The 13,341-nt window shown below is 36.7% G+C and overlaps 1 protein-coding gene across 1 annotated transcript; it reads right to left on the bottom strand.

Annotated features, from left to right (window-relative positions):
- Window positions 1-679: 679 nt before the first annotated feature.
- On the bottom strand, window positions 680-6,608 carry LOC136829564 (mucin-2-like). The gene is made up of 2 exons (XM_067088411.1): window positions 6,469-6,608; window positions 680-4,865 (listed from the first exon to the last, which is right to left on the bottom strand). Exons 1-2 carry the CDS (start codon window positions 6,606-6,608, stop codon window positions 680-682), a joined length of 4,326 nt encoding a protein of 1,441 aa, XP_066944512.1.
- Window positions 6,609-13,341: the final 6,733 nt, after the last annotated feature.

The following is a 13,341-nucleotide window of genomic DNA, read 5'->3' as shown; positions in this document are numbered from 1 at the left end:
TTATTTTATTTTGCTTACAATTCCCATAATTAAATTTTTCAACATTTGCATTTTTTCGTGTTTCCATCTCTGTTTTAGCAGATACAGCGGTTTCAGGTCATGAAGCAGTGCTCACTTCCGAAACGCTGTAAAAACATTTGTATCCAGAATATTCCAAGAGCCATGAAGTCACCATTGAGCATTATATCTTTCAGTAAATTTTGCAGTATGATACACATCTTTAAAAGTGTGTGTGTGTGTGTGTGTGTGTTTTTTTTATTTTTAGTATATACAGGAATATTTACACGGCATTTTGTAAACCACATTTTAGTAATGATTCATCTTATAATTTACAAGGCTACTTAGAAAGGTTGACTAGTATTGATTTTGAGCCACTAACCAAAAACTGTTTTTCCTTTTATGTTATCAGTTTTTATGTTGTATACGAATTAGTTCCTAATAAGAAAATGACTGAATATCACGTACTAAATAATAAAGGTTACCTTAAATTTTGTTGTCGATCATTTTCGATATAGCGAGGATCTTTACCTTTGCCGAAGACAGTTCATTACTAGTGTAGTTTAACATCATGCATTTCCTTATTCTATACTTAGATTAGGTAAGAAACCTTGAATATGGAGAACCAAGTCTCGAACGATCGTCTTTTTGAGCAAACTTACGGAGTAATAGCTGACTAGCCTTAATGGAAGAAGGTGAAGACTTGGCCATTAGTCAGCCTGTCTTCTTCACCAGGACGGGGCGTGCCCGGGTAAACCTCGAAGAACGGTTTGAAAGGATGGTGATGCGTGGGTGGGACGTGGTAGTAAGGAGGCCTATGGAAATGCGGGTGGGGGTCTTCAGATGGGTGGTGGAAGTGGGGCCTGAAACAAAGGAGACTAGGCCCATAACACGGCTGGTCGAAATCTTTGATGAGTGGGGACCTCGTGGTGGGAAACAGTCGATTCAGCAGGGCGTTGGCGTAGATAGATTCTGGGGAGATGGGTTGAGCCTTTTCCTTCTTCGGTTTTCGAGGTGCCTTCGTGGGGTTCATGCTGTCTGGGTTTCCTGTAGGTCCTCCTTGGACTACTTCGTTATATGAAGGCGTTGCTGAGCTGGGTCTTGATGTAGGCATTTCTGTGACATTCCTGGTTTCACTGGGAACTGTTGAAGCACTGATTGGTTTGTCAGTCATTTGATTCCCACTCGCCAAATCATTATTGCCCACAGGATTCTCCACCTTCGTTGCCAAGCCCGGATTTGGGACATTCATGGTTACTGTGTCATTGGCGGTTTTATCTTGGCCTGGCATGCCATCTACACTGCTATCTTTATCTTCTGTAATTACAAATGGTACGATTGTAGTAGTCTCGTTGTTATCGTGTTCGTCTGCAGGTGAAGGCGATCCAGTTGTTACCTTTTCAGGCACATGAACTTCTGTAGAAGTTCGAGGAAATTCTGTTGTGGTTACTTTTTCTTCAGCATTAGTTATTAAGAATGTTGGAGAGACTGTTGTCTTATCGTCTACGGGTGAAGGCCATCCAGCTGTTACCTTTTCAGGCTTATGAACTTCTGTAGAAGTTCGAGGAAATTCTGTTGTGGTTACTTTTTCTTCTGCATTAGTTATGAAGAGTGTTGGAGAGACTGTTGTCTTACCGTTGTCAGTGTTATCTATATCAATAAGCAATGGAATTCTCGAGGTCACATTTCTGCTCTCTTCTCCTTTTACGTGGGATGGAGTTGTCATAAAAACTGGCGGCATTTCTGTTATTATTTTGTCACCAAAAGTTATAGGGAATTCTGTGATTTCACCATCATCCTCTTCAGTATCATAATCATCATCCACAAAATCTGGCTCGTGGAGAATCTCTGTATTTCCGCCATTTTCTTCATCATCGTCATTATCATCATCTACAGGAAGAACTGTAGTAACAGCTTCAGCCTCCGTAGTTGACAAAGTAGTCGTTGGACGTCGCGTTCCCTTTGTGACTTCCGTGAAAAGTGGTGGAGCGGTGGTTTTTACTTTTTCATCTTGAAAGTACAATGAATTTTCTGTTGTGCCAGCCTCTGTATCTGAAGCTTCTGTTGACAAATCTTTTAAGCTCATTTCTGTTACAATTTCATTCATGACTGGATGCATTTCAGTAGTTACATTGTCGTCACTGAAATCATTATCACTTGAAAATGGAGGTGATCTTGTTTTGTTTTCTACAGATTCATTCTTTGGCAATGCTGTCATTGTTCCTGTTGTGGTACTTGTGGAATTCTCCGTTCCAGTTGTTGGTACTCCTTCAGTAGCAATTGTTTTCACTGATGGTACTGTTGTAGTAGTAATTGTTTTATTCAATGGTCCTATTGTAGTAGCAATCGTTTTAACTGATGGTATTATTTCAGTAGTGGTAGTTTTAACCAGCGGTCCTATTGTAGTAGCAATTGTTTTAACTGATGGTACCACTGTAGTAGCAACCTCATCTGAAACTATAGATGATTCATTGGTAAGGGTTTCCACTTCAAGAATTACAGGTTTTATTGTTTGGGGTTTTTCTGTATCCTGTTCTGGCATTGTAGTTGTTGAAGAAACAGAAGATGATTTAGTTGCAAAGGATGATTCATTTTCCTGTTTTGAACTTTTGGTAGTTGATGGTATTACTGTAGTAGTTTCACCTTTAACTGAAGATGACTCAGTGGTATGTGTATTCTCAAAAGAAGTCGCTGACGTTGTAGGAGGTTTATCTGTACCCTGTTCTGGAATTGTAGTTTTTGGAGAAATAGAAACTGATTCAGTTACAAAAATTGATTCAGCTTTCTGTTTTGCTGTTGTGGTAGTTGGTGGTGCTACTGTAGTAGTTTTTGAAGTTGTGGTAGTTGGTGGTACCATAGTAGTTTCACCTTTAACTGAAGATGATACAGTGGTATGTGTATTCTCAAAAGGAGTTGCTGATGTTATTTGAGGATTTTCTGTACTCTTTTGAGGGATTGTAGATTTCGGAGAAATAGTAGAAGATTCTGTTGCACGAGTTGATTCATCTTTCTGTTTTGCTGTTGTGGTAGTTGATGGTACTACTGTAGTAGTTTCACCTTTAACTGAAGATGAGCCAGTGGTATGCGTATTCTCAAAAGACGTTACTGACGTTGTAGGAGGTTTATCTGTACCCTGTTCTGGAATTGTAGTTTTTGGGGAAATGGAAACTGATTCAGTTACAAAAGTTGATTCATCTTTCTGTTTTGCTGTTGTGGTAGTTGGTGGTACCACTGTGGTAGCAGTGTCACCTTTAACCGAAGATGATTCAGTGGTATGTATTTTCTTATAAGGAGTTACGTACAATCTTGTAAGAGGTTTTTCTGTACTCTTTTCTAGAGTCGTAGTTTTTGAAGAAACAGTAAAAGCTTCGGTTACAAAAGATTCTGTTTTCTGTTTTGAAGTTGTGGTAGTTGGTGGTACCACTGTGGTAGTAGTGTCACCTTTAACGGAAGATGATTCAGTGATATGTGTATTCTCAAAAGAAGTTGCTGATGTTATTTGAGGGTTCTCTGTACTCTGTTCAGGGACTGTAGAGTTTGGAGAAACAGTAGAAGATTCTGTTGCACGAGTTGATTCATCTTTCTCTTTTGCTGTTGTGGTAGTTGGTGGTACTGCTGTAGAGGTAGTTGTACTTTTAACTGAAGATGATTCAGTGGTATGTAATTTTTTATAAGGAGTTACGTACAATATTGTAAGAGGTTTTTTTGTACTCTTTTCTGGAACTGTAGTTGCTGGAGAAACAGAAGATGATTCAGTTACAAGAGTTGCTTCTTTTTCCTGCTTCGAAGTTGTGGTAGTTGGTGGTACTACTGTAGAAGTAGTTTCACCTTTAACTGAAGGTGATTCAGTGGCATGTGTATTATTAGAAGGAGTTACAGACGTTGTGTGAGGTTTTTCTGTAATATTTTCTGGAACTGTAGTTTTTGGAGAAATAGAAAATGATTCAGTTACAACAGTTGATTCATTTGCCCGTTCTGAAGTTGTGATTGTTGGTGGTACTACTGTGGTTGTAGTGGCACCTTTAACTGACGAGGATTCAGTGGTTTGTATTTTCTTATAAGGAGTTACATAAAATCTTGTAGGAGGTTTTTCTGTAGTCTTGCTTGGAATTGTAGATTTTGGAGAAACAGAAAATGATTCCTGTTTTGAAGTTGTGGTAGTTGGTGGTACTGTTGTAGTAATATTTTGATCCGTAACTGTTGAAGATGCAGTTGTAATACTTCCATCATTCATAGTTATGGGTATTGTAGTCAGAGACTGATGTGGCACTTCAGTTCCCCTTGAGACAGAAGGAGATTCAGTGGGTACTGGTTTTTCTTCTTTCTGTTTAGAGGTTGTGGTAGTCGGTGGTACTGTTGTGGTGGCATTTGAAACTTCAGGTGGAGCTTTAGTAGTCAGACCTATCTCATTCGAAGTGATGGACACTGTTGTAAGAGGTTCTTCTGTACTGAATTTCGGATTCTTAGTTTCAGGAGAAATGGAAGGAGGCTCAGTTACCTTGTATGGTCTCTTATACTGTCTTGAAGGTGTGGGAATTGGTGTTGCTAAAGTAGTAATATTTTTACCCATAATTGACGGTTCAGTGGTATGCTTTTCTCCACTTGAAACTGCAGACATGGTTGTCAGAGGGTCCTCTGGAATCTTCGTCTCAGGGGAAACAAAAGGCGATTCAGTGACTGGTGGCGAAACTTCCTGTTTTGGAGTTGTAGTGGTTGTTATCTTAGCCTGACCAGGGCCAGTTTGGTTTTTAAAATCTAGCATCCCATTTGAGATAAGAGGGCCTGTCGTGGTAGTGATCTTATCTGCAGGTTCAGTGCTACTTTCTGATCCACTAGATTCAGTAGACGTAAACAGTTTACTATCGTTTCTGGGCAATAACGGAAATGGTTTGAAGCCACCAGGCATATGATACCCACATAGACAGGAATGTCATTAGAAACCTCTTTTGAAAGTTGGCTCTCCGCCATAGTCAGTGGGTCGCCTTCTTCACCCGATGTCCCGTTGTTTGGGGTACCACTGGATGAATTATTGATCGTAAATTGAGGTTCGCCAAGGGCTTCGTAATACCCAGGTACTACATTGCCCCGAGCGACATACCCCTTCTCGTCAGCGCTGTATCTTACGACATTTTCCCTTCCGTCTGGACCTAGCCACCTTATGGAAAGACAAAGAAGATAAATAGGTTTAAATACTAAAGAAAAAACACTAATTTAGAAAAAAATTTTGTGCATATCAACAAGTGATAAGCTTTTTAATAATAGCTAAATGCAAAGAGACATGATGACATTTCTCAATAGGCAACTTGCGTCTTGTAATCATCAGACAGCTGTCATCGTTGCACAACTAAACGAGGAAGTGAAAATATAATTCAAAACTCCAAATAGGTCACCCATAAGCATATAATCAAACTGTACCACCATGCATTAAATAAATGAATAAAATTTCTCATTCAGCTAACAATGATCTACTGAACAAATGATTCTAATGGGGTTTATTTAAACTGTGAAGAACGATACCTTCTTATATAAGTGGCGACCTAAAATCGAAAGTACCCAAGAACATTTGTCTTTCCCATATGGGTGCAACAATGGGGCGGTTAACTCATGTGTTTATTTAACGACGACATAGAAACAGAATAAAAAAGGAGTTTAAAAGACTCTGTAGAAACAAAAGACAAAACGACGTTCCATAGTGTTCATAGAACGGGAGTGGAGGGAAAGAAGCGGCCGTAAAGAGTGGCCAGTTGAGAAGAGAGGCGACTCATTCCATTATAACAGTCAGACAGGGTCCTAAATGATCCATATGAAACAGGAAGAAAGATAGTAAATAATAATATGAAACAGAATAGACTAAATTATACATATAAAACAGAAGTAGATAGATTAAACGATCATATATAGCAGGAAGAAATAGAGGGAAAGATACAGGTAAAACAGGAAGAAATAGAGTAAAGCAGGAAGAAGTAGGATAAATGATACGTGTAAAACAGGAATTATTATTATTATTATTATTATTATTATTATTATTATTATTATTATTATTATTATTATTATTATTATTTCAGTAGATGAAGCCTAGTCACATGGAACAAGCAACCAAAGGGGCCATTGGCTTGAAATTCGAGCTTCCAAAGAATATGTCGATTTCAACCTCCCTCCACCGCAGACCGCACACTGCAGCAGCAACTGATCATGATACAGAGCCAGTGATTTTTCATCGGCCTGGGGGCGGGGGTGGGTACGAGAACCCGCGGCATCTGAGTGGCACACCGCGACACTAACCACTATACCAGCGGACCAGCCAAGTAGAGTAAAGGATGACTATAAAGCAGGAAGAAATACATGTCAAAAAGGATGAAAAGTAGCGTTAAGTGAGGTTATCCTAAAGCTTTAAATATCATAGTTTGACTGAAGATAGTTACAGCGCACAGGTAGAGAAGAGAAGAGGGAAGCTACAACGCGTAGGCTTACCTGTACTCTCCCGTGACGGCCTTCCCAGGTACGCCCGACTCCTGGCGTAGATGCGTATCTGCTTTGTAACTGAGGATCTGGCCAGGAAAACCCCTCGTTACGGCCACGGTCGCCGACAGCAGCAATAATTGAGGCAGCATCTGTCAATAATAATAATAATAATAATAATAATAATAATAATAATAATAATAATAATAATGGAGAAGCAAATCCACAGTTATGTTTATGTGCAAATATCTAAAGATGAATCAGTGTAGATAGCTTTCGGGAACTTGTTCGGTTCCTCTTTTCAATCTTCTTTTTTTTATGTATATGTACATATATTTAAAGATAAATTAGTATAGATAGCTTTCGGGAACTCATTCGGTTCCCCTCTTCAATCTGACGCGTTGATGTAGCACTCCAACCAAGTAAACATAAAAGGACTCAAAACAAGCGAAGTTGTTTATAAACTATGGAACTGATGTTGCAGGCGCCTCCTATGCAGTTGATGACTGCTTCTCCATTTTCAGACTCATGCTACTATGAGTATTTTTAAATAATAATAATAATAATAATAATAATAATAATAATAATAATAATAATAATAATAATAATAATAATAATAATGTATTATTAGTAGACAATTGCTCTGGGAATTGATGATAAAGACAAATTTCTTTGATGTACTTCTGCGGTTAAGTGGATACAGTGTCGGCTTGGCAAATCACTGGTCAGCGGTTCAAGGAGGAGGAGGTTTTTCTTCATGGATAACAATAACAACACAGTCTTATTATTATTAAAAAAAATGAAAATCATAAGAGAGTCATTCACAAATTACAAAATGATAAGAAATATTGAAGTTGTCCTCTGACGTATTGCACTGATAGAGAGGAACCACATTTTATGTCATTATAAATTCACTTCCGTCAAACGCACAGAATTTGCTTGACTCAGTGCTCGGTAATGGAGTAAAAAAAATTCATAAATGAAAGCCCGATGCATAAGGAAGTAATCAAGGCAGAGGTAAAACAGTGCTTCACAATTTATATATAATAATATATTCACACATATTTATATATATATATATATATATATATATATATATATATATATATATATATATATATATATATTTATATATTTGTATGTATATACACACACACACACACATATATATATATATATATATATATATATATATATATATATATATATATATATATATATATATATATATATATATATATATATATACATACCAGTTAAGTGGGCATTGTGGTTATTAAAATAACATACGTATCTGGTAAAAGGTGATCAGTCAAGATTCTATATTATGTATTCAGTAAAGTGTACAGCCCTCAGGGGGAACTCGCTCATTTTAGAGGATCATTTATCTTCAGTCCATTTCTCCATCAGAAACTATGTACTATAAAGACCTTCCATACATTTCCGCTAAACATTGCCCTAATTATTTCTCAAGGTATCCAAGTTACGTGTGGGAAAGCCGGGTTCGAGCCCCTACCGGGGCAGGATGACCTGGGTTTGTTCTGTTCGTACTTCTTGTACTTTTGTTGACTTAAGTTTTGAATGAGACAGTTCTCCGGACAACTTGATGCCCTAAGAGTCTAACATAGCGCCTTTTTTGGCCCTACAAAGAACTAATGTCTGTTGACTTGGTTCTGCTTTTTGCTTAATTTTTTTCTGTCAGTGGGAAATTATCATTTCAGCTTTTTTGTGCACAATCAGTATCAGTAGATTCAAGAATTTAATATATATATATATATATATATATATATATATATATATATATATATATATATATATATATATATATATATATATATGTATTACTATATATATATATATATATATATATATATATATATATATATATATATATATATATATACATATACATACATACATACACATAATGTATATAAGTTTCTCGAAGAGACATTCACTGATACTCTAGACCTCTCGGATGGTATTCATCGGAAATGGAAAATCTTTGGAGATGAAACGGAAGTCAGTTGGCGTCTCCTTACAAAGGCCTACAATTTCTAATTAGGAAAACTGACTCAGCTTTCACACGCGTAACTTGGATACCCTGAGAAATAATTAACCAGTGTTTAGTAGAATCTATGGAAAATTTTCTTAGTACATAGTTTCTGATATACACAAACATACATACATATGCACGTGCACATGCACACACACATATATATATCACATATATATATGTGTGTGTGTTTGTATAGATATAGATATAATGCGAATGTCCAAAATGTCCATTATGCACACAAAATAACATCCTTCTAACCAAAACACTGTACTCACCGCGCGGTGCATGATGCTCTCACCCACACAAAATAACTACTGCGATCCTCCAGGGGGTCCAAGCCAATTTATAGCTTCATCGTTAGGCCTTCAGATCATCTCCCACCCACAGCAGTCGTTTAAAGACATCACCTCCCTAAGGCACCGCCTCCGGCCTTTGTCCGTGAGTCATTCCGAGCAGAGTTTTCAATTATTCACGATGAATAATAATGAATAATGGCAGTGAACCTCGTTCGCAAGCTTCCAGAGGCTGATGGTGGTTGGTTTGGATGAAACTAGCTTAAGGACAGCACGGACCCTTGCACAAAGGCGGCTTCTGTGTGTGATAATGTGTGTAAGGGATTAAGAGATCTGGTGTGGATTTGTGGACTTGGACCAACAAGCAGAGACTGAACTGAAATCCATTATGTGAAAAGAATAAAATGAACAAAGAAAGGTGCGAATATATATATATATATATATATATATATATATATATATATATATATATATATATATATATATTTTTTTATATATATATATATATATATATATATATATATATATATATATATATATATATATATATATATATATATATATATATATATATATATATATATGCGTATACATATTAAAAATTGGAAAGTCTCAATTTCTTTAATGAATAATTACTGAATAAAGAAAACTTGACCTGAATGTACCCTCAGGGAACTGAAACACAAAACAAAGGAAGGGCAAGGTCCAGAGGTAATGACACAACCTAAGACTTAGGAAACAGAGGTCACAGAATCATCACCTGGCATCAGGTAACCTCATGTGACACCTGAGACAACCAGGCAACAACCAAAACTAACCACACACGTACAAAATCAATAAAGCAAAACATGATTGAGAGGAGAGGAAGTTGAACAATCATAGCAACTGAGCCATTGATGCTTATGCTTTGATTAATGCAATCTGCCGTCGGGCATTAAATATTTGGGTTATATTTTGCGTCAGCAGAACTTTCGGCTTCCTAAACTTCATAAGACGTATCGAAATCTCCTGCAATATGCGTCTCTAAACTCAGAACGTTTGCCTTAATCTCTATTATTTTTGACGGATAAGCGTTATAGGTTGCTGGTCAATCATTTCTAATTTTTTGTGCTGTGGCAGAAAGGATTTTGCTTGCTTCTTCTTCTTCAGCTTGCCATTCCTTAAGATAGCATCCCGGTCATGCGTTGCATCCCTCTTGCAGCGTCAGTGCATCATCCATGTTGTGAGGTTAAGTTGTATCCCTCTTCAAAGGTTAAGCGCATTACTCTTGTTACGAGATAAAGTTGCATCCTCCTTGCGTCCTCTTAGTTGCAAGACCAACTTGTACCTCCATGGCAGCCTCAATGTATCACCCTCGTTGTGAGGTTTATAGCAACCCCTAGGAGCTCGAGATCCCCTGTCAACCACGTTCCACTGTTCCGGTGTGTTGCCTCCACTTTTCCAGCTGCTCATTATCCTCAGCTTCCTGGCGTTACCCAGACCCCTAACACCCCCTCCCCTCCCCTCCCCTCACCCCGCCCGCCCCAATCTTCCTGATTACCGTACATCCATAGGAGGCCTTTTATGCTTAACGCGGGCTTTCGAGGTCTGAGCAGCTCATCTTCAGTTCATGATCCCCCTACCCCTACCCGACAAACACCCCCTCCCCCTCTCCCCCTTCTTCATTTGTGGTCTGAGGTCTGACCGTGAAGGCTGTTGCCTTCCTGGAATCACAGTAATTTAGCTTCCAGAACGCTAGTCTTCAGCGCAGCCTGTTAGTGTGTGTCTGTGTGTGTGTTTGTGTATGTGTGTGTGTTTGTGTTTTCTCATCTGTGAAAGACATGCCTTTCGACGAGGTGAGAAGTATCTTACCATCATTACCGAGGTACACACTTTGCTCGATTCAGCTGTCTGTTTAACTACACCTTTTCTTTTTAATTACTTAATTTATTTAATTATCAACTGTAGTTAATAATTATCGGTTGTAGTTAATAATCCCCAAGCATGGTGCATAAATTATTTTGGTGGGTTTTCATTGTGAAAATGTAAAGTTTGGTCTCTTTGCAAAGATGCTTCGGGGAAGAAAAGCCAAATTATTTCCTGATCGTGGGAGTGCAACATTGCAAATAAGAAATGCATTTTCATTCCAAGTACGTAGAATTACGCAGACACATATAAAAGAGAGAAAAAAGAGAAGTTGTGAAATAAATGTGGAAATTAATGACCGCAAATCGATAATGTATAAATGAGTTTAGTTATTACCTGAATTAGTATAAGATTAAAACACTTTAGATCACAATATCCTACATTATTTGAGCTACGTATCAAATTTGCATTCAAGTTATATGCAGCCGGAACTTGAACAGTATGTAAAATTCAATGACATGTCATAAAAAATTAGTATAGGTTTTGTAAAAAAGAATGAAAGAAAAATGTCCATTGTAATGCCTGCATTATATCAGTGTGTTGTAACCATATTTTAAAGAGAATTATACCCTTAGAATAAGCTTAATATTAATCGGGTACCGAGAAATCTCTTAAAAAAATCTCTCGCCATAACAAACAAGAGATTTATCGTAAATAAAAACTATAAAACATTTTTTAAAAGACAAACACAAGAATAAAGAAAGCCAAATGACCCGCAAACGCTTATTACGTGTCTCTTAATTACTTCGTATAAAAGAGGGTAATTAAACACCAGTCCGATTTCCAAGCTTGACTCTCGTTTCACAAAACAGTCAATGAAAAGAAAGCAATAATCCTGTTACTCTTTTAGCTCTCAGCTAAGGCGACAGCAAAAAGAGAGAAGCGTATTACACCGTATACATTCGTTCCAGGCCTTGTTCCAGGAATCTTTGAGAAACCTCCGGGCGCTACCGTTTTAATCTGGGTCTTGTATTCCAGCAATCACCGGCCTCACTGGAACCCGTTCAAATTTAATAATCCTTTGTTCGTTTCTTCTCGGGTGCCCGATGCGCGATTTTTTTTTCCACGTAGCTATCCATGATCTTCCATTTCTCAGGCAGGGCGTTTTTATTAGTTTTCTGTAAAAGAAAACTATTGTGCCGGCTTTGTCTGTCCGTCTGCACTTTTTTCTGTCCGCACTTTTGCTGTCCGCCCTCAGATCTTAAAAACTACAGAGGCTAGAGGGCTGCAAATTGGGATGTTGATCATCCACCCTTCAATCATCAAACACAAAATTGTAGCCCTCTAGCCTCAGTTCTTCTTATTTTATTTAAGGTTAAATTTAGCCATAATCGTGTTTCTGGCAACGATATAGGATAGGCCACCACCAGGCCGTGGTTAAAGTTTCATGGGCTGCGGCTCTTACAGCATTATACCGAGACCATCGAAAGATAGATCTATTTCGGTGGCCTTGATTATACGCTGTAGCGCCTGTACAAAAAACTCGATTACACCGAAGAAACCTCGACGCATTTTTTACTTTTTTTTATATAAGGTTCGTAAGTAAGTCGATATAAAATCGAAGGTTTCCAGAACGTATCTCGTTTTCAGAAAGATTAAACATGTTATTTTGATTTTCAGTTGTGAATGATATTATCAGCTTACAGTTTTCGTTAGGTTAATGTAACTACAAAACATTTCCTCATAGCAACTGAATAAAAAAAATGGCAAATTCATCTATATTTTGGGTAATAGCTTTGCTAATTTCGATCTGGAGATTTCTAGGTAAATAAATGTACATAAATAACAGGATTTGTATCACAAGACTCCCTCCTGGGCTACAAACCTTTTCATGGCTTTGTATAACGACTTTAGAGTTTTCGTTCCTATTTCCCGAAATCTTAAAGTTACTGATATTATATTCTTGTTACAAAACTGTTCACTTACGTTTGTGAATAAGATGGGGTCTGGCTTGTGTTTCTTTTCGTTGTACAAAGAGGTGAAGTTTCATTTGTATGGTTTTTTTTTTTTTAGTTTCCGTTCTTACTCCATCAAATTCCTTGAATTGATTTAATCACGTCTAGAGAATATAATGTAAATTTTATATATATATATATATATATATATATATATATATATATATATATATATATATATATATATATATATATAATTTATATATATATATAAATATATATATATATATATATATATATATATATATATATATATATATATATATACATATATACATATATACTGTATATATAAATAATGACCATGAGCGTCTCATCCTCCAGGATTCACTTGTTTTTGAAAAATAACATTCCAAGGAATTCAGGAAATGTCTTTTTCATGTTTAAGCTTCCTATAGTCAAGGATATCGACAGTTCACAGAAGCTTTTTCTTGCCTGTAACTCCCATAACTCCCACCTCTCTCTCTCTCTTTCTCTCTCTCTCTCTCTCTCTCTCTCTCTCTCTCTCTCTCTCTCTCTCTCTCTCTCTCTATATATATATATATATATATATATATATATATATATATATATATATATATATATATATATATATATATATATATATATATATATATATATATATATATATATATATATATATATATATATATATATATATATATATATATAT

Source organism: Macrobrachium rosenbergii, chromosome 44 (genome assembly GCF_040412425.1).
Source record: "Macrobrachium rosenbergii isolate ZJJX-2024 chromosome 44, ASM4041242v1, whole genome shotgun sequence".
In the NCBI taxonomy this organism is placed as follows: Eukaryota; Metazoa; Arthropoda; class Malacostraca; order Decapoda; family Palaemonidae; genus Macrobrachium; species Macrobrachium rosenbergii.
The sequence above is the reverse complement of the archived record's forward strand: the minus strand, read 5'-3'. Positions and strand labels throughout refer to the sequence as shown.

Excerpts from the sequence above, each read along its gene's own strand:
- LOC136829564 (XM_067088411.1), bottom strand. The coding sequence starts at position 6,608 with ATGCTGCCTCAATTATTGCTGCTGTCGGCGACCGTGGCCGTAACGAGG. Across the intron at positions 4,866-6,468 it reads GCCGTCACGGGAGAGTACAG|AAACGATAGTAAACTGTTTA; the intron begins GTAAGCCTACGC and ends GTTATTGCCCAG.